Source organism: Phoca vitulina, unplaced genomic scaffold (genome assembly GCF_004348235.1).
Source record: "Phoca vitulina isolate PV1807 unplaced genomic scaffold, GSC_HSeal_1.0 scaffold2, whole genome shotgun sequence".
Lineage (NCBI taxonomy): Eukaryota > Metazoa > Chordata > Mammalia > Carnivora > Phocidae > Phoca > Phoca vitulina.
Genome location: NW_022589705.1, coordinates 87,312,240 through 87,332,863, shown reverse-complemented (window position 1 = coordinate 87,332,863; position 20,624 = coordinate 87,312,240). Strand labels below are relative to the sequence as shown.

The following is a 20,624-nucleotide window of genomic DNA, read 5'->3' as shown; positions in this document are numbered from 1 at the left end:
CTATTTTCAAAGAAGCAGTGGTTATGATAGCAGGTGACTTCTTACTGGCAATAACAGTGGATATCATTTTCACTTTGGGGGGAGAAAAACTATCAGCACAAAACTGTATACCCATCAAAAACGTGTCCACAAAATGTGAGCTGAATGAAGACATTTCCAGACTAAGAAAATCTGCTCAAAAGTAGTGGCCCTCCCCTAATGGAAAATCTAAACGACGCATTTCAAGAAGAAATGATCCCAGACAGAAGGTCTGACATGCACAAGCAAATGTTGAACACAGAATGTGGTAAACATGTGAGTAAATCTGAACAAACACTGACCACGTAAACTACATGAAATAGCAACAATACCTTGAAAGCTTCAAAGGCCTTTTTTTTTTTTAAGATTTTATTTATTTATTTGACAGAGAGAGACACAGCGAGAGAGGGAACACAAGCAGGGCGAGTGGAGTGGGAGAAGCAGGCCCCCCGCTGAGCAGAGAGCCTGATGCAGGGCTCGATCCCAGGACTCTGGGATCATGACCTGAGTCGAAGGCAGACACTTAACGACTGAGCCACCCAGGCACCCCAGGCCTTTTCTGAAAAAGAATTAAAACACACAAAAATAACAGCTTAAAAATTGATAAGAAGGGACCAAGTCTTCTAAGGTCCTCTATATTATGCAGGAAGAAGATGCAGCTGTGAGTGAACTTTAGTTTTGGGTAAGTTAAATGTACATGTTGAAATGAACAGGATAACCACCAAAAGACTGGAAACAGTGAACAACCTCCAAACATGGGAGGGAGGGGCAGAGAAAAGAAAAGGGATGAAAACATAGCAAATAGACCCAAAAGAGGTCTGCAAAGACAGAAGGAAACAGAAACAGGCAAAACAAATAAGCAGCAGGAAGCAAATGGTAGGCATAAATTCCAATTCATCAGTAATGAACACTAATCACAAACAAACTTAACTGTGTCAATTAACAAGCAATGGCAGACTGGATTAAAAATGTTTTAAATAAATTCCAAAAAACAAAAAATCACAAAGACCACATTCTCTGAACACATGGAATTAACCTAGAAATCCTGTTAAAAGAGAGAAAAAAAGGTTAAGTAAAAACCCCTTTATGGGGCGCCTGGGTGGCTCAGTTGGTTAAGCGACTGCCTTCGGCTCAGGTCATGATCCTGGAGTCCCTGGATCGAGTCCCGCATCGGGCTCCCTGCTCGGCGGGGAGTCTGCTTCTCCCTCTGACCCTCCCCCCTCTCATGTACTCGCTCTCTCTCATTCTCTCTCTCAAATAAAAATAAATAAAATCTTTAAAAAAAAAAAAAAACCCTTTATGGTAAGATGTTAAAAAACAGATTCCAACAAAATATCATCACTTATTGGAGCCAGAGGTTCCCCCTCATCCAAGAGATGTTCCAAGAACTGAAGTTGAAACAGCAGGAAACGGAGTATGGGAGACACTCCCTGATGTCCTCTGAAAATGTCTCATGAATGACAGCTTCAGTGACCTTTTATTTGGATAGAAATCATTGAGTCCAAAATGCTTGTTGATGATTTCTGCACTGCACTAACGTGATAATCTTGGGCCTCAACAAATTTAACAAACATTAGATCACAAATGTATTTCTCTAGTCTCCCCTCTCCGTTAAGACTATGTGTGCCCCACCAATCCAGTAGCAACCACCAGAACTTCTTGAAGGGGATGGATTAGGATTTTATAGGTTACTTTCAATTTGCCAAATGCCCTACCACTGGTATCTCCAGACATAGATATGTATTTGCTCTTGTCTTAATTCTCTGTTACCTTGTAAACGTACTGAACAAGGAGCCATTTCTAGCATATATGTAATAGCTAATCACCGGTGAGCCTAGAACAGTGCCACTTGTAACAAGAATGCTATGAAGTGGGTTTATGGGTAATGACGAAACAAGAAAGATCTGAGCAGGAGAATACACATTTTCACGACAATCACTTTACAGTGACTAAGAGAATATTGGGGGGGCCTTAAGAGAAAAACCACATTCTATTCTCTCTGCAGTTAACTTGATATAGTTCTAATCAGGACAAAGAATACAGATCTAGAATGCTTCCTAAGATCTTGAACCGTTTCCTGAGTTTATTAACCTGTATATTAAAAAAAAAAACAAAACACTATTATCATCACTCTACCTCCTGCAACTGATCCATCACCTTATTCCTGAAATACTCTCCCATAGCCTCTTGACTGCAAATGACCCGGTCCTAACCTGTTGCTAGCGTGGACATCTCCTTCCCCTTCCCCTTCTCCTTCTCCCTCGGAGCCATCTCCCTCCTGGTGTCCGGTGGTGGTGCTGATGGCGCCAGTGCTTGAGCTGACACTTCCTGGTCCAGCTGGGTGCCCCTCCACTGTGGCATCACCGTAAGCACTGCTCCGGCCGGATACTGAAGGGAAATGGTTAAAAAAAAGTATAAATCAAATCCCCAAGCATGACAGAATCCAATGCACTCTGAAGTCAGCAATAGTTCAGGGACGACTGTTAGCTTCAGAGAATTTTTTCTTCTGTGTGAAGACGAGAATAAATAAGGACTGAATTCAAGATTTTGACCCCAGAGCACTATGTAAGACTCTGAGGGCAGCTACTCATCCTTCTACGGTATGTAAGATCCACCTACAAGAACTATCTCTGCTGCTGATAAATTTCCATCTCCTAACCCAAGGGAAATGTACATGATGGAACTCTAGGAATTATCAGCTACTCAACACCTTCCGTAAAATATTTTCTGATCTAATTTTTAACCACAGGCTGGTTTACAAGGTCAAACCAAAATGGCATGCCTCCTCATTCCACAGCCCCACTGCCATCAGCCAGCAGACTGTGATGGTGGCCCGCTATGTTAACAGAAAGATTGCCTGGGGCGCCTGGGTGGCTCAGTCGGTTAAGCCTCTGCCTTCAGCTCAGGTCACGATCCCAGGGTCCTGGGATCAAGCCCTGAGTCAGGCTCCCTGCTCAGCGAGAGCCTGCTTCTCTCTCTCCCTCTGCCTACTGCTCTGCCTACTTGTGCTCTCTCTGTGTCTGTCAAATAAATAATCTTTAGGAAAAAAAAAAAGAAAGATTGCCCAACACAGCTTCCCCCAACAGAGGGGACAAAAGCCACAGTATGATGGACTTCAAGGTCATACCATAACTATTTTAGATTACTCCTGATTTGGGATAATGCACATCCTTGCTTTCCTCCAGTGAGACACAATTAAAAACTGCCTGTAAGATGTTCCAACACTAACCACCGTTGTGCCTAAGCTCTTATCACTAAACATTTGAAACTCCGGTGTTGAGGTCAAATGAATTCCACCAGATGTTCAGTGAGCCCTCAAAAATTCCCTTTGCTGACACCAATCCCAGGAGCCAGGCAGAGATTCCTAGTGCGCTCCCGCCCCGGCCCAAGGAGATCAGGACCCCAGCCATATTACCACTGTGCTCGCCAGCCACCGAGTCCACGGCGCTTCCCCCGCTCTCCGAGCCCACGCTACCACCATGGTCGGCAGGGGAGGTCCGAAGGGTGGAGCCGTCAGTTGCTGCCGTGCTGCCCTCGTCGTCCGAGGCTGGAGCTGAGAGAGTAACGAGAGCTGTTACAGGTAAAAACCCCTCCTGGGGGCGACAGCATCAGACCACATAGCGCAGAGGACACAGTGCAGTTTATATATCCTGTCATCGAAGGAAAAAGGGAAAGATTTGCTTTGCTGGTTCATCACCAACAGGAACAAACACTATACACGGTGAGTTGCAAACGATACTGAGACAGAGGGAAACCCCAGTGCGCTGGGCATTTCCTTTGCCGCTACGCTATAGTGCAAGTAGACAGCGCAGAGATCCAACGAGAATCTATGATGTGGACGCTCAGTTTTCTAGCTAGAATGCCTCACGGCCACCATTGTCTAGGTGTTACTGACACCTGCTGAGATCAGAAACTACCCATTACCATTCAAAGCACGGGACTCTGAATTTTAATGAGACTTGTTTTGCAATCAGTTAATTTGTGCTTATGTTAGGAAACCACTTATCATGAGCTCTTGAATCAACCTTGGTTTGTTGGTTGGTTGGTTTGCTCAGGTGGTCCAGAGGGGAGCTCATGGGGAAATTTCACCCCTCCTCATCCTCCTCCTCAGACGCTAAGAATGAAGCAAGGAAATCCCCCAGAGACAGCCACAGCATCCAGGATCAGGGCTGAGCTGAGACAGGAGGACAATGCTGGATGAGATACATGGGGGAGGAAAGCCAAGACAGCCACAGAGCACAAGAGGAACACAATCAGCCCAGCACGACAGCCACCTCCAAGCCTGAGGAGACCGCAGCTAACGAGAACTGAGAAAAGCGACACGCATGGCAGCAGGTGAGAGGGGACAGCCAATGTCTCCCTTTCTCTTCTACCCAGGGTAACGCTCCCAAGAGAAGAGAAAGAAAGGGAAGAAAGGAAGAAAGAAATACAGGGAAGCAGCACTCGGGAAAACTCTAAATCAACCCTTCCATTCCTCAGGACTTGATTTTCCGGGGGATTATTCAGGTGTTCCCTCCTTCTCTATTTAGTCCAAGTCTCTACTCAGGACATTTTTTTTTCCTTTATCAGATCAGCAGAGATTGAGCGTAAAGACAAAAGAGGTCTAAAGAGTTCCTATGAATTTTAAGTGTCCACACACCCCTACCTCCCAAGCTCACAGCCCTGACAGTGAGCCACGCTGACCTGAAGCAGGACTCGGCTTCTTGCAGCTTCACTTTTATTTGTAAATGAAGAGAAAACAGTACATGGCATGAGCTCTCTCTACTTCTTGTCTCCCTGCTCCTGATGTCTAAAACGTCCGGACTCTGGTGGAGAGCCCTGAAAGCTGTCACTGCAGCCCTACAGCTGACCACCCTGCAAGCCGCTCTCTCGGCCTCTCCCTGGGAACCAGCAGGAGCCAGGCAGCATGCAAAGTGGAAGGAAGCAGAGCCATGAGCGCCTTTGCCGAGCTGCAGCACTGTGCCCTCCGCGCCCGCATTTCTAAAGCAAAGGCAGAAGCAGGAAGTCCAGAATGGCCTGTCAAAGCAGCTGCCCGTTCCACTCTCACAGCACTAGAAACAAGGCCAGAGGGTCCTGGGGCCCTGAGCCGTGCTCCTTGCCGTGGACAGTTACCTGATGCTGTGGTGTCAGAGAGGGTTCCTGCGTCCAGAGAGGAAGAGCTGGGTGCCTGGCCGGATAGCCCCAGGCTCTGCAGGCCCAGGGCACTGCTGCTGCTGCCTGGGAAACAAGTGGAGAGTGAGCACAGCATTCCCTCCAGACCCCATCCACAGCACTGCTTTGGCCACCTGCTGCCCTCGGGAGTCTAAACTCACCAGCGTGTGACCCCCTCTGGCCTAGAGGAAGTTAATCAACAGCCACCACTGTCTACCCACCAAGTTTGGTTACAGACACGGTGGAAGGCTTCCTTCAACTCAGGCAGGACACAGGCTGGAGGAATCTAACGGATTTGGGAGGAAAGAACCCCAAAGACCAAACTAGCGGAAATGAGGAGATGGGCTCCCAGACGGCAAGTCCCAGCACGTCCCCTCTCACTCTCCACCTGTGTCTCTGAACAGCTCTCGCCCAGATCAACCTCTCCCCAAATCTGGGGACAAGCTAAGTCAGCTGGGTATCAGTAACTGCCAAACCCTCTCTGCTGTGCAAGGCCACCGGGCAGCTCTGTTCCTGGCATTGCCTTCTACCTTGCTGGTCCTGCTGCAGGCTCAGGGCAATGGCTAGTTCAACCATGGTCTCGTCATCTGCATCAGGCGGGATGTCCAGCATGGGGGGGAAGCCCTCTGCGCCTGCCAGCAGGGCCTCCAGGGGAGAGGGGTTGCCATTGTTGACATTTTCGGCTGTCTCCAGCACCATCGACTCAGACTGCAGAGAGAAAGCTCTGTCAGTGTCCCATGGTAAATGGCAGCTTTTGCAAGTCCACAGAATTAGAGCCGGAGGGGAGTTGTGAAACTCTTTCTCCCCTCTGCTGCTGCCAGAGACTCACCACCATCTCAAAATCTCCATGGTCCACCTCACTCTGTTCCTGGCTTTCCTGACGGATGTGACCACCATTCGGAATCCCTGATGACTGCATTTTCTCGTCTGCGTCATCATCGTCATCATCATCCTTGTCTCCTGAGTCAGAGAAACCCCAGTCACCTGAAGGTGCCTATTCTTTCCTCCCTCAGCATGTGGTGTGGTAAGTCACAAGGCAACATAAACCCAAGACAAGCTACCAGTGAGAGCCCTGTGCTTTAGAGGGAAGCCTTATCCTCCCACTTCCTGGACCTAGCGGAATCTGGCAAGACGGGGTTGGCAGTGACAGCTTGCCCCCTTAGGAAAACACTTTCCCAGCAGATGACATGACAAAAACAAAAACAAAAAAACAAAAAAACGAAACAAACAAACAAAAAAAACCTTGGATTCCCAAGAGATTTCCAAGGGCAGAGAAATATAAGACCAGTAGGCCCCATGAGCTCCCACCAACTGCCAGGAGACCTTGGGCAAGACCGGGAAAATAATACACTGGAGATGTTTATCTGTGATGTCATGGCAGCTTGGAGTATCATTTCGCTCCTGTCCAAAATAACTGGGTCAGTTTAGTTGTTTTCCCTTATGAGAAGAACCAGAACTGAAATGTAAAACCATCGAATGGAAACTTAAGGACACCACTACAGGTCCTGCCCAGGCTGGCTTCTCTGTTTAAGTGTGAAGCCCTTCTAATAAAGGAGAAGTCAGGGTTAGACTCTTAATTGTCAGAAGAGGGTGGAGCCCTCACCACTCACTGGGTTGTGCGGTTGTGAAAAGCATGAAAGCATGAGACCGTGGCCTGAAATGGAAACATCAACTCCCTGTACTCTAGTTTCTTGCCACAGAAAAAAGGCACACATTGTTGCCTAACTCAGGCTTACGTCAATTAATGATATTCAAGGAAGATTATCTGAAGATCACCAAGTTGCACACATTCCACTAGACCTGCAACTGTACCGTAAGGAAGCCCCCAGCCACATGTGGCTAGTCCAAGCGGAGATGTGGTTTTAGTGTAAACTACCCTAGATTCTGAAAACTGCAAAAAAAATTTTCAGAGAGGAAGATTTCTTGGGGCACCTGAGTGGCTCAGTCGGTTAAGCATCTGCCCTCAGCTCAGGTCATGATCCCCGGGTCCTGGGATCGAGCCCCACATCGGGCTCCTTCCTCGGCAAAGGAGCCTGCTTCTCTCTCCCTCTTGCCCCTGCTCGTATGCTCGCTCTCTCACTCACTCTCTCTCTCAAATAAATAAAATCTTTATTAAAAAAAAGGGAAAATTTCTCATTCATTTTTCATACTGACTACACTTAAAATGATATTTTTTATATACCAGATGTATTTCTCTTTGCTCTTTATAACATGGCTAATGGAAAATTAAAAATCATGTTAAGTGACTTGCCTTGGAAATTTCAACCAGAGCCAAACTAAGTAACCAGAGAGTTACATAATAATGCTAACATTCAGATACTTTGTAAAACTGCTTTTACTAAAAATGTTCAGTGTTATGCCCTTGACTTGTGTGCAAGTATATCAGGAGGGAAATCTCTTGTGATATGTGCTATCAAACTGACTGTAGGTTAAGTCCACTGGGGCTACTACCCCTTGGGCAGCAAAGTGGACCCTTAACAAAGAGTTTTTTATGCCAGGAAAAATGGCTGTTTTTTGTCTGTGGTCATGTGATTTTTGTGACTGTTCTTATTTTTGCTATAAGCTCTTGGGATCCTTTCAGTCAAACAGAAGATCCTCACTTAGCAATAATGCAAGACACATTAAGAATTGCATGACAAATTTTATGCACTCGGGGTGCCTGGGTGGCTCAGTCGGTTAAGCGTCCAACTCTTTTGATTTCGGCTCAGGTCATGATCCCAGGGTCGTGAGATGGAGTCCTGCATCAGGCTCCGTGCTCAGCCGGAGAATCTGCTTGAGATTCTCTCTCTTCCTCTCCTCCTGCCCCTCTCCCTGCTCATGCACACGCACCCACACACGTGTGCGCACTCTAAAATAAATAAATCTTAAAAAAAAAAAAAGACATTTTCTGCACCCTTGGCTTGCTTTTATTATAATACCTTTATTTTCCTATGGTCTCAATTTTATTTTTTTTAATTCTACTTACCATATGCATTTTTAAGTGCCACCTTAAATTTTTTACGGAATAAGGTAGGATAAAACAATGGATACATAAAAGTTTCCAGGACCTTGGTCCACATGAGCAATACCCCCTAAGGCTATACCTCCCTCTCCCCGACCCCACCCAGACAAGCCTAAACCCAGACCTCACATTACCCATTGGAGTGTTGCTTCGAGGGGAGGAGGGCAAGGTCACATGTCTCCGCTTGTTCCTGGGCCTTAGGACTCGAATTAGAGCTTGTTTACAAGAGAAGCTCACAGCAGGATCCTGAGGTTGGGGGGGGAAAAAAAACAACCAGCATGCTTAGGTTTTAGATTATTCATGAAACTGTCTATAAAGGACATTCTTTTTTGGTCAATCACTGACACAGATGCGAAGGACCAATCTATCTATTCTCACTTGCAACCTTGCTGACCAAGTTCAGTGTTAATCCCATTTCCTGACATGGTGTAGGTAAGACCCATTCCCCACATCCCTGAATCTCAGTTCCTGGTAATGGACTGGCAGATCATTTGCTCCTGAAGTCACACTGGCTCTCTACAAATGGATTTTGGCTTTTCGTCAGAAAGCAGGCTCATCTTAGCTATGGGCTAAAATCAGTACTTCTAACGCTAAGCTTCTACGACACAGTCACTGAAAATAGATCTTGTTGATGTTCATTCACACACTCATTTAAGTAACACTAATTTAGCACTAACTACGTAGCAACCACCAGTACATTCCCCTGGGGATTTAGCGCTAAACAAAAAAAACAAAATCCATCTCCATTTCAAACCTTTCCCTTGCATGGAATGAGTGAGATCATAAAGATTTTACTGACATTCAAAAGTCTTACTTCCCACAACCTTCCTTTAAAAGTCTATTGTATTTCGGGGCACCTGGGTGGCTCAGTCGTTAAGCATCTGCCTTCGGCGCAGGTCATGATCCCAGGGTTCTGGGATCGAGCCCCGCATCAGGCTCCCCGCTCAGAGGGAAGCCTGCTTCTCCCTCTCCCACTCCCCCTGCTTGTGTTCCCTCTCTCACTGTGTTCTCTCTCTCTCTCTGCCAAATAAATACATAAATAAAAGCTTTAAAAAAAAAAGTCTATTGTATTTCATTAATTTAACAAACTTGTTTTTAAAAAAAATTTCTAGACACTCCCAGACCAATACAAGATTATCTGGGGTTGGAGTAATACATACAGGACACAGTAGCATCTGCATGTAGATCTTGGATGCTGTATTAATACAGTCCAGCTCACACGTACAGTAGCCATGAATGATGTCTACCAGGGCATTGACGGTAGCTTCAATATGAGTCAGGCCTACAGGGGAGGAAAAGATGGTAGGAAAACTTCTAGCTACTTGAGAATCTAAAACAAAAGTGCAAATCCTTATCCCCACATAAAGGTCAAACCAACAAAAAAATGACAAGCACACACACCCAGCAAAACAGATGAACAAAACACACATACAGAACGTAGGTTATCAGCATTATTCGTGATTTGCTTTATTAACAGTCTCCTCATCTCCCAAACTGTCTCAAAAGCCTTTGCAGATATCCTGCATCACAGAAATAAGGAGTTGTCTGCTCTTGGATATCAAAAGACGGGGTAGAAAAGTGTGAAGAGCTGAGCAGATTGTACTTGTTCCCCACAGTCCCCAAACCTTAGGTGATGATAAACTTGGCCTCTGACCTTCCTTTTAGGTTGACTGCTCAAGCAACCTGCAAACACAAATGAGCACCAGGGCTCACTCTACTTCCCTAGGTTGCTATTTGGATCCTTATACCTTACTACTTAAACTTTGGATAGTGCGAAGTCAGATGCCAAACACAGGAGTAGCTTAGAAATAAAACAATTCTCAAGGTGATGCTTCACTTTTACCTTCTGAAGTGGCTTTGCCCAAGCTTTCAAAACACTTTTAAAACAATTATAACTACCACCAAGGATACACAGAAACACAAAAATGCCTCTTTCTGTGAAATATTCAACCCCACAGGAGGAGCTACAGTACAAGAAAATCCCACTTCTTTGCCACACTGCTAAACTCCTGTATCTGGAAGAATGCACTGATCTTCCATCAATTCTGGAAGAGATGGATGATGAAGCTAAAGGATAAGGGTTTGACCTGTTCAAAGACAGAACTTAGATCGGGCTTCAAGTATCCCTTTAAATATGATACCTGGCAGGCAGGCAGGTGCCAAGAAGGCATTCTTGGGTTTGGACGCGTGGAGTTTCCAGAAGTGGTTCACCAGCTGGGTGATGAAACTACAGCAGTCTCCTTCCAGCTGCTTCTGAGGTTCTCTCCCCTCATCTACTCCTTCTAATAGAACAGGAGAAAGAAAATGATTAACGATGGTAAATCTGACATGGAATTTAATTTGTTTTAAGGTTAACTCAGGTCAAGGAAGCTTGCCTGGGGAGGGAGTTTCAAGTGGGGCCCCAATCAATATGCCAACTATCCCTAGACTCCAGCAGGCACATCTAGGAAAAAAACAGTCTGGGAAAGGAATATCACAAAAAACATTGTATGTTAGAATTAAGTAGAAAGGGGAGCATTCAGGATCTTTACAGCAGACTCAGAGATTTCAGGTCCAACTGCTCAACTTCTAAAAACTAGGGAACATCTGAGATTTTCTGGCATGATTCCTGGATAAGAATATTAGGAGAAGGAACCAGACAATGACAGCAAATGGGAGCATGTAATTAATAAAACCATAAAGGCATCAATAAGCTGTATTCAATAAGGCAAAACAAGTTAGGTACCCAGCCAACGTGAGGAGAGAAGAGAAAACAGAATGAAGCTCTGGAAAGCCCACTGCACATGTTAATAAAACACTGGCAAAAGAATAGCATGAAAGCAAGAATTGATCCTATTACTTTAAAGCAACCAGGGCCCAAGCTTAGCTTTGCCCTGAAGATCCTAAGGAGGTAGTTACTTCAGAGACAGATTACATCTGACATCCAGAGCACTAAATAAACTCAAGATTTTCCAAAGGGTAAGCACTGGAAAGAGTATTTGCTTAAATGGTACAATCTAAATGTCAAAAGCCCTACAAGGTACGAAGACAAAGAGTAAAAGCCGGCTCAGAGAATGCAGTCAGGCGGAGGCCAGAGACAACAAGAAGAGGGTGAAAGGGTATAAAAGATGTATCAAGCAGATTTCAGGACCACGACCACATAGGCCAAGTTCACCTGTTTCCATCGGGGGCAGCTTGGACTCCGTAAAGTGGACAAGGTTGTTAGGGCGCATGATGGCAATGGAGCGAGCTGTAATCACCAGCCTCTGGAAGACCTCAGGGTCCAAATCCTTGCCTTCTTTGCTGGATGTGTTGAGACACTGCACAGCTTTGCTCAGCAAGGCCTGATCCTATAACAAAAGGATCGCAGAGGATGAACCAAAAGCAAGGGCTGGTTGGACACTAGAGCAAAGAGGAGAGGACAGCTAGCAGGTCATCAGGATGGCTACCTCCTCTCAGGAGAACAGGTTAACTACAGCCAACTACCTGGAACAAGTGTTCAAAGCAGTCCAGTAAAGGTAAACTTCTTAAATCATGAAACATTAAAGGCACAAAATTCGAAAGTCATTAAGTGTCGAAGTACGATAGGAAAATTTGGAACCGCCCAATTCTCCAGAACTGCAACATCCCAGATGACTTTGCTAGAGCAGAAGAGCCGTTTCTCTGCAAGTTCCTACCGCCCAAAGAGTCTGTTTCTAAACTTGCCATTCCTCGAGAGGTTCGGCAGGTTAAACTTGCATTTCTCAAGCTTCTGGGCTGGAGGCACAAAAGCTCACCGAGGCGCCTGGGCTGCTGTTTCTTCCTCGTGGAACTCACCAGTCACCTCTCCCATCTACAGCAACTGGCCCAACCTACTGCCTTCGGCCACCACTTTCAGTTATAGGTGAGACCGCCCCCCCACTCCCTGCGCCCCCTCCCCTGGCCCCAGATTTCCCCCTCAGAATCTCTCCAACAGCCATTCAGCAATTTCCTCACAAGCGAGGACACCTCGCTTTCCAGGGCTTCTAAGTGAGGGCTGTGCCACAGCTGAAGGAAGGATCTCCGTGATTCCCCTGCCCACGCTCTTCCAGAGAAGCCACCCAGTTTTCTCTTAGACCTTGCTGATCCTACTAGTGACAAAAAAATCAATGCAAACCAGGGGCCCGTTAGTCGGCTTATCCCCAGTTTTGAGGGGAGTCGTTCATTTCTCAGGAGAGACTTTAGACAGTGTGGGTCTCATCTCAACGACTTTACTGTGTGCTCCTCGCTTTCCGTTTGCAAGGCCAACTGGCCTGATTCCCCATCAGTACCAAAACTTGCGCTTCTACAGAAGGCATCCAGGGAGGGAGCGATTACCTTATGGCTGTGATAGGCTGAGCGGCTGGTGTGCAAGCTGGCCAGAAGGCTCTTGGACTGCTGCTGAACGCTGCCAGGTGCTGGCAGGGACAGCAGCAGAGTGGCCAGCTCCTGAGCTGCGTTCTTGTTTCTCTCCTGATGCGGAAGACAGCAAGGTTATCGCTGACCCCACCAAATCCGTGCAGAACCAACTGTGTACACTCTGCCCTTCCCCTTTCCTCTTTTCTAGACCACCAGCGCCAGGTTATGCAATGTGGACTGCTAAGAGCAAAATGAAGAATTTCAGAAATTACAGTCCTCCCACAATACAAGAGCAGGAATCGAGTCCCAGTTTACGACTCCTGGAACAGTGTTCTTTTTGCCAGCACTCGTCCTAACCTATGAAACACTCTCACAATGGATCCCCCAAAAGTAGGACAGGAGGCCTTAAGCTAGAGACTTCTCCGGAGCTTCTTTGCAAATCAAGATTATGCTATAAATATTCTTTAGCTGCAAGGCCTCGGGCCTCTGACAACTCCACTGACTTCCTGCCTCTTCAGAAAGCTCCCATGCACTTTGAAAAAGTCACTTGCCTTCTCGATGATTGGGCCAACAGCAAAGCAGCTTTCCAGGGCTTCTAAAGAACTCACAACCAGCCTAGGGAGACAGAAAAGCTGGCTTGAGTACAACCACCACCCTTCTCTCTGGTTGTGCTTGAGCCTGTGCGAACTATAGTCAGGGGGACCTTGGGGACAGCTAATGAATGCCAAATACAAAATCAAAGCACAATAAGACCTGCCACAGGCACCATGCATAACGTTTCCTTGTGTTACAGGCCAGAAGAAACCTGGCTCCCACTTGGAGATCAACCTGAGGCCACGTTCATAATCCGTAACTGAAAGACAGGGCTTTTCTTCCTCAAAGCAGATAAGTGTGCTTCCTTCTGCTGCCTGTGGCAGGGATCACTGAGAGGGGCTTAACAGTCTTGATCCAATGGGACCCAAAGCTCAGGTGCCCATAGATCAGGAGACAAAAGGATACACAAACGGAAAGGTTAAAGCCATCTTCTTATACTGGGAAGGTACGCATTCTCTTTTACTTACATCTCCAAGAAAATGCACAAAGGCACTTCCTGTGAATCCCTAAGTATGGGGAGAGAACAAACTGTGTTTTCAGGAGCATGCCAACTGCCAACATTCACGGGGTACAACAGAGCATCTTTAGAAAACTGAGCCACTTTCTCCTGGGAAAGGAACCGGAAACCCAGCTGTTGAAAGGCACCTAGCAACATGCTCCTCAGGGCTTACTCCTATGAGTTTACTGTGGTATGGTAAAAAGACCAACATCCTGATGCCGAGGCTCCCGGCACAGAGGGAAAGGTATGGAGGAGGTAGCTGGACAGAAAAAGGTCAAGGGGTAGCGGAAGGCAACAAAGAGGGAGGGAAGAGGGGCCTGAGGCATAAAACGAAGTTGGATGAACACGCTCTCTGCTGGCTTGTCAGATGCTAGGATTTCCCCGTCATCCCACTGCCCACGGCCGCCCCCTTCTCACCCACTGTGGAGAGGAAGTGGAGAGGGACAGGGTACAGAAGAGCGAGCTGGGAGGTTCTGGAGCTGCCACCACCAAGTGTGCACGTACAACCCTCCACATACTCCACTCTTACACGGGATAGCTCTGCAGCCATGCAAGGACCAGAACAGAAAGGAGCAGGAGGACTCTTCCGCAGCAAAGCCACACCACTGGTTACACGGCTCTCTGACACACACTCACCCGTGCAGAGAAAAGAAAGAGGGCATACTAACCGGTCCAGCTTGGTTAGGGACTCAGTTTCAGAACTTGGGGGAGAAGCGAAGGGAAAAAAAAAAAAAGGAAAAAAATGTGAAGCTCAGAGAAACCTAGAAACACATCCTAAGCAAACAATATAAGAATAGGGGAGGGGGAAAAAAAGAAAGAGAGAGAGAGAGAGAAGGGAGGGGGAAGGCTGCTGGTGGGAGGCAGTGACTTCAAGCCAGGCTATTCTTCTGACTTACGATGTAAGAAACTCAGCGTCTTACATCATGAGTCGCCTTATCTACCGCGGCAAACCAGCAGCCGCCTAGCACAAAGAAGCCAAGCGCGACGCTTCAGAAGGCCCCTGGGGGGAGCCCGGGGAGGCTCTGACCTCCGCTGCACGTGCAGCAGCCAGTGTCTGGCCAGCAGCGCCATTACCACCTAAGAGGCCGCTGCAGAGAAAGAGAAGATGATGACATCAGAAGGAACGGGAAGATTCTCCCCTCTAATCTCAACAAGACTGGACCCAAATTTCTAATGCTGGCTTAAGCATCTCCTACTCCACAGCCTCTGGCTCCTCCAAAGGGCGCCTGAGCATTAAGAGAAGGCACAGAAGCCCCCAGGCAGACTAGAATCCCATGGCTCTGAGCACGCTGCCAGGCTCTGTCTGCGTACTAAGGAGACACAGGCAGTCGGGCAGCTGGGGGACAACCTGAAACTCACAGGCTACACTTGGGGCAATTTTGAGAAGCTGACTCTCTCAGGACAGGTTGTGCCGGGAGAGGGGAAAATGGCAAGGACGGGAGCCAACCCCCACCGGCGCTGGTACCTCTCCAGGACTGTTCCACTGGTGGTGGCAGGGGCCCCGGAGTCGCTGTCTCCAGTGCCATTGCTCTGGTTCAGGTTGGAAGGGCAGATGTTGCTGACAGAGGCAGAAGGGAACTCTTCCGGGGGCTCGTCGGGCCAGCCAAACTGCTCTTTCGTCTTGCCGTAAATTTTCACAGCGTCGATCATGGTGACACCAGCCGGATCCACCGAGGCCCCAACTGCAACAAGTAAGAGAAGCTCTAGGAAGCACATTCTCTACAGGGCGAACGTGACCGCCACCAAAGCGAAGAGCAGACTAAAGAGGGCAAAGTAGCAAATCCCACCGATTTTTGTCACGGAGAAACTTTGTCTCCTGAGACTCGAACAGCACTTGGACCCTGTGGAGACGCTGACTGCATGTGAAGCAGTCCCACTGACCAAAGGCCTAGGAAGGCCAGCTCTCAGAAGAGCCTCTGAGCACCACGGCAGGACCCCTCTGGTGCTCTCGGGGCACTGCATCCCACAAGCTCCACCCCCTAGGGAGCTCTAAGCACCCCCTTTGTTCAAAACACAGACCATCATCATTCAGTCTAACAGCAGCTATTTCTAGAAGCAAGAGCATCAGACAGGCGGCCAGTAAATGGTAGAGAAATACGCCAGGCTCGTGAAAGGCTCAGGGAGTTGTTTCTGAGGGTTTAAAGAATTCGACGGCTCGGCAAGGCCAGGCGCTGCTACACAACCGTCTCTCGGCGGCCTGTGACCGAGGCCCTCATCTGTGCTTTCAGAACACCTGCTGCTCTCACGCGCTGAGCCTGCCTCCTCCCTGCCCACTGACGTAGGCAACCACACCAGCAAGGCTGAGCCTGCCCCACAGAAGTGGACGTGGAGGCAGGGTCTGCCCTGTCTTCACCCCTCCTGTTCTTCGGCACACCCCTCTCCTGCCCATCTCCAGTGAAGCTCAGAGCTTCAGGGTGGCAGAGACCACTGAGCAGCAGAGAGCAGAAGGTTCCCAGAATACCGAAGCGCCACACAGAAGTGAGAAGGGCACGCCGTGCCAGGGGCTGGCGACTCACTGAAGAGGTTCAGTTTCTTGTCGGCCTGCAGGGCTTCCTCTCTGGTGAAGGGGAAGTCAAACCAGCGGGAGCGACTCAAGTTAAGCTGCATGGTCCTGCCGAAAATCTCAATGTAGGACGGGGCCCGTTCAATGGCCTGGGTCCCGATCTGGATCCGCATGCCTGTCATCACCATAGTGCTGTTGTTGTTGCTAATCTCGATGGTGAAGCCACCAGGCTGGAGGGAGATAAGGTCCAAGTCAGACAATGAACACAAGTTCTTTGGGGCAAACTTAAAACCCTTTGTCTGCTGGCGCCAAAGTGCGTGATCCCAGAGAAGTCCTTTACCCTCCTAACTCTTTGGTAATGATTTGCTTACTTCCAAGGACAAGAAAAGAGAGGCAAGGAATGGGACAGTGTCCAGTTTCAAGCTACTTTCTCCCTATCACTAACCACCTCCTGCTGCTAATGTTGGAACAGAAGCCCTTCTGTGTGGAAGTTTAGAATAGCCATTAACTCCAGGGACCGCTTAAATAGAATCCAAGGATTAGTGACTGTAAGTATAATATTTCACACCTGCATTCTAAGAGAAGAGGTGTTTTCAAACCACACTGTTCAGGAGTCCTTCTACCCAGGTACGGTGCCCAGCCCAGCACGGTCCTCACCTTGGTGTTGGCCACGTACATGCCAGTGGAATTCAGCCGGTGCTTTATCTGCTGCGCATTGTAGACTTGCAGGAGGTCATTCCCACCAAACTCCACATCCGTCAGCTGCTGGTTGTGTTCAAAGAAGTCAATGGGGAAGGTCACCTGGCTAGATGTGCGGGTTGCTGTGGGGAACAGGAGCAGCGGACACAGAGCATCAGTAAGCATGTCACCCCACCTCTGCACCCACCCCCCTGGGAAAGCCCCTCCCGACTGATTCTGCACTCCGACGCTCTAACCTCTTCCGGACAACCGGGATGTCAAAGTCTGTATCAGCGTGATGCCTGCATGTGGCCCACAGTCCAACAGTCATCATCCCTAACCACAACTCGACCCAGCGGGACAAAGAACTCAGGCGTGGTATTGAATACAGTTAGTAACAACAGGTTCCCTCACGGCTGGTTTATTGAAAGTAAACAACTCAGAGGCACCTGGGTGGCTCAGTCAGTTAAGTGTCTGCCTTTGGCTCAAGTCACGATCCCGGGTTCCTGGGATCAGGCCCCATGCTGGGCCCCCTGCTCAGCGGGGAGTCTGCTCTTCCCTCTCTTGCTCATGCTCTCTCCCTCTCTCTCAAATAAATAAAGTCTTTTAAATAAATAAAGTGAACAACAGAAACTTCTTTACAGGAGGATGAGCTGCATCGTTACCTCAAACATGGATTCTAAAACAAATCTGTCACGGGATGACCCCTGCAAAGGTCTCTGCTTAGCCAGAGTCACTCCATTCCCAAATTCAAGCCTCCACACCCTGAAGAGTCCTCTATCAGTGAGGAGCAAGACTCCCAGCTCAGAATCTACGATGGGTTCTTCACTACTTGGTGGGAAACTGACCAGTGGAAACAATCTATCGTCCACTGGTTCCATGTTAGACTTCACATCAGTTAAGCCATGTTCCCCAAACCCAGAGAAAAATCTCTCCAACAAAATCCATGAGATCATTCTTTCCTGGGCACCTAAGAACTGCTGACCTCAAGTGGAGAGCCAATGAGTGCTTGCCATTTGTACGTCAGGTCTCTAAAAGCCACAAGAACACTGTTGGCCTCAGGAAACATGACACTGCTTTGGGGAAATTCACGGCACCTATCTCTACCTTTAAGAAACAGGCAAGTGGGAGAGTCACCATTTCTTCACAGACGTTTATCACCATCTGTTCCGAGTCTTGTCTAGAAGACTGCCATCCCCGCTCCCCCACCATCTTTTGAGGAGGGGCCTTACTGATGGTGGCTGTCTTGCGCTTCCGAACAGGCTTCATTATACTGATGACACTGCTGGGCTGTAGGGACGGCTGGAGCCAGTAGGAGGTGTTCTCCACATTGGCCATGTAAATGCGCAGGCTGCCGTCCTCACAGAGCAGGATCATCGTGGTCCGCTGCTGCTCGTTGCAGGCCGTGTGCCGAATGGCAACCATGTCTTGGATCTGGCAGAGGAGACAAAGGAGGGTGTCAGGTCCCACAACTAGAGATCAGAACCTATAGAAAGAAGGTAAGGGGGTGCAGACGAGCGACAGAGAAAAGGCATCTAGGAGAAAACATCTTTGATAAGCCTTTTCTACTGAAAGGGCCGGGGAAGGGACACAATATACAAATGCAGAAATACAGAATCAGACCAGGTTCACAGCCAAGTGATGGGAGCGTCTGGCACTGACCTTTGCTTTGGCAGGCAGAGTCTTAATCTCTTGGATAAGGAAAGTGTCTGGTTTGACCATCACTACCAGTGGCACACCTGTAGTCTGCTGGACACAGCACACCAAGCCAGGGTGGTTCATCACCTCGGACCACTGGCAAAGGGCAGGAGACGTCTTACTGCCACCATTGGAACTGCAGACAACAAAACTGGCCACAGTCAGGGTGTCAATCGCCACCTAGTCATCCTTTTCTTGACTTAAAGGCCATACTGACCAAATACCTGACTCCCAGAGCAATTTATGTGCCCAGGGACTTGAATTACCTACGAGTCTCAGCTCTATTCTGAGCCACGCATATACTCTCACATAACCACTCTGTGCCCCCCGACAGGAGTCCTGGTTTAGAAATCTCCTCTGCTAGCTCCCAGTGTCTGAGGGAAGAGGTGGCCCAATGTGCCTAGAAGTCATCCACTGCATGGAGCTGCCTAAGGCTCATGATCCCTGGTCCTATCAAGCATCTCCAAGCACATCAAGTTCTGCGTGAATGATACCCCATTTGATTTCATCTCCAACCAGGTAACATTTCACAACACAGAGGCCAGAGAAACAGTGCCTACAGCACTTTTATGGCTCTTCAATGGCAGACAGGAAAGACAGGAAAGCAGCCTAAGCCTCTTCTCCCTAGCTCCCTAAATTAACACTCACCACCTCACTCACACCTCTACTATCCAGACACCGGATGAAAGCCTCTACTGCCCCCCTCACCCCCGACCATGCCCCCACTGCTGATACCATGCTGTGTTCTGATCAACTACCCCAGCAGGGAAACTTAAAGGGCACTTTGGCCGCATGAGTGTCTAGGAGCAACTTACGCTCCCTCCTCAAAACTCAGTTATCACCCTAAAGTCAGGTGTGCTGCCTTGACTACAGCTTCTTCCTTCTGAGTGACAGTGGTCCCCAAACTACCTCCTACAGCTCGGGGTCTGCACCATGGAGGACAAACCATGCAGACAACCAACCTACCAACACTGGGCACCTCTTGCCTATAAAAGGGAGAGGCCCACCAGGGCAAAGTAAGCTTCACCAGATTCCTAACAGACGCCAGTACTGGGCCAGAGGAGTCTCCCACTGAACACGGGCACCGTGGAAGCTCAGCGTGAAGCACTCCTTCCCACCTTTTGATGTTGATGGAGAAGAGCTGCAACACTTCCAGAGTTGTCCTGCTGACGGTGGCTGCAAATGATTTGCCTTGACAATAGCTGAAGAACAACATCTGCAGCACATGGGAGTAGTAGACGGACACACCGCCACCAGCCACCTGGCTGTTACTGTCCTGTCGGGGCAAAGATACAACACTTGCATTAACCTCGCGTGTTGTCTTCGGGACCAGCAGCCAGTTTTGCAGGTAATTAGTTTTAAATCATGACTGTGGGCTCTCATAATCTAAGTCGTGCGGGTAAATCTTAGAAATACCATCAGAGTCAAGGAACTTCACAGTGCATCAGTTTGGTACTAAAGTACAAGAGTTTCTGCTAATAGGGAAAAAGTCAGAGACCAAAGAAAAAAGAAAAACAATAGAGGAGCTACTAGGCTAATCCATCTGGAAGAGGAGAAAGCAACACCTGCCCAAACCTTCAGGTCCTCATGGTTGATTTCCAGCACATTAGTGACATAGAAGGGTCCCTGCTGGGCACTGCTGGCCTCTTCCATGAGCTGGGTGTAGATATAACCAGCTGAAGACATTATAACAATGATGTTCTTTCCCTCCTCGTTGAAGAGGAAGGTAACATCTCTTATCTTCGAGCTTGGCAGGAGAAAGTAGAAGGTCGGGCTCAAGGCATCAACAGACAGGTCATAAATCTGCAGGACAGAAGGAAGGGAGATCTAGTTCAGTCCCACCCCCAAATCAATCTGGCGAATCCAAAGACCTGCCATTGGTGAGTAATGGGTATTCATTCTCCCTCCAACAAGCGTCTGCAAGTATCAGGCACAGAGCATACAAAGATGAGTTATCTTTTTTTTTTTTTTTAAAGATTTTATTTATTTATTTGACAGAGAGAGCGAGGGAGCACAAGCAGGGGGAGCAGGAGAGGGAAAGGGAGAAGCAGGCTCCCCGCCAAGCAGGGAGCCCGATGCGGGGCTTGATCCCAGGACCCTGAGATCATGACCTGAGCCGAAGGCAGACGCTTAACCATCTGAGCCAT

General features: G+C 48.2%; 1 protein-coding gene across 7 annotated transcripts in view; it reads right to left on the bottom strand.

Annotated features, from left to right (window-relative positions):
* UBR4 (ubiquitin protein ligase E3 component n-recognin 4) overlaps nucleotides 1–20,624 on the bottom strand; it is a 131,881-nt gene that overhangs the window by 60,011 nt on the left and 51,246 nt on the right. Inside the window, exons 43-62 of one of the 7 annotated variants that reach the window (XM_032392514.1) lie at nucleotides 20,053–20,280; nucleotides 19,596–19,753; nucleotides 18,442–18,613; nucleotides 18,012–18,213; nucleotides 16,759–16,922; nucleotides 16,115–16,331; nucleotides 15,064–15,280; nucleotides 14,267–14,299; nucleotides 13,057–13,120; nucleotides 12,485–12,619; nucleotides 11,325–11,499; nucleotides 10,546–10,629; nucleotides 10,312–10,452; nucleotides 9,331–9,452; nucleotides 8,305–8,416; nucleotides 5,999–6,129; nucleotides 5,700–5,877; nucleotides 5,131–5,235; nucleotides 3,434–3,571; nucleotides 2,232–2,406 (exon numbers count right to left, since the gene is read on the bottom strand). In XM_032392514.1, coding sequence (XP_032248405.1) covers nucleotides 2,232–2,406; nucleotides 3,434–3,571; nucleotides 5,131–5,235; nucleotides 5,700–5,877; nucleotides 5,999–6,129; nucleotides 8,305–8,416; nucleotides 9,331–9,452; nucleotides 10,312–10,452; nucleotides 10,546–10,629; nucleotides 11,325–11,499; nucleotides 12,485–12,619; nucleotides 13,057–13,120; nucleotides 14,267–14,299; nucleotides 15,064–15,280; nucleotides 16,115–16,331; nucleotides 16,759–16,922; nucleotides 18,012–18,213; nucleotides 18,442–18,613; nucleotides 19,596–19,753; nucleotides 20,053–20,280 — 2,951 coding nt within the window. The remainder of the gene's footprint in view (nucleotides 1–2,231; nucleotides 2,407–3,433; nucleotides 3,572–5,130; nucleotides 5,236–5,699; nucleotides 5,878–5,998; nucleotides 6,130–8,304; nucleotides 8,417–9,330; nucleotides 9,453–10,311; nucleotides 10,453–10,545; nucleotides 10,630–11,324; nucleotides 11,500–12,484; nucleotides 12,620–13,056; nucleotides 13,121–14,266; nucleotides 14,300–15,063; nucleotides 15,281–16,114; nucleotides 16,332–16,758; nucleotides 16,923–18,011; nucleotides 18,214–18,441; nucleotides 18,614–19,595; nucleotides 19,754–20,052; nucleotides 20,281–20,624) is intronic. The other 6 variants (XM_032392520.1, XM_032392546.1, XM_032392538.1 and 3 more) reach the window with 6 other exon arrangements.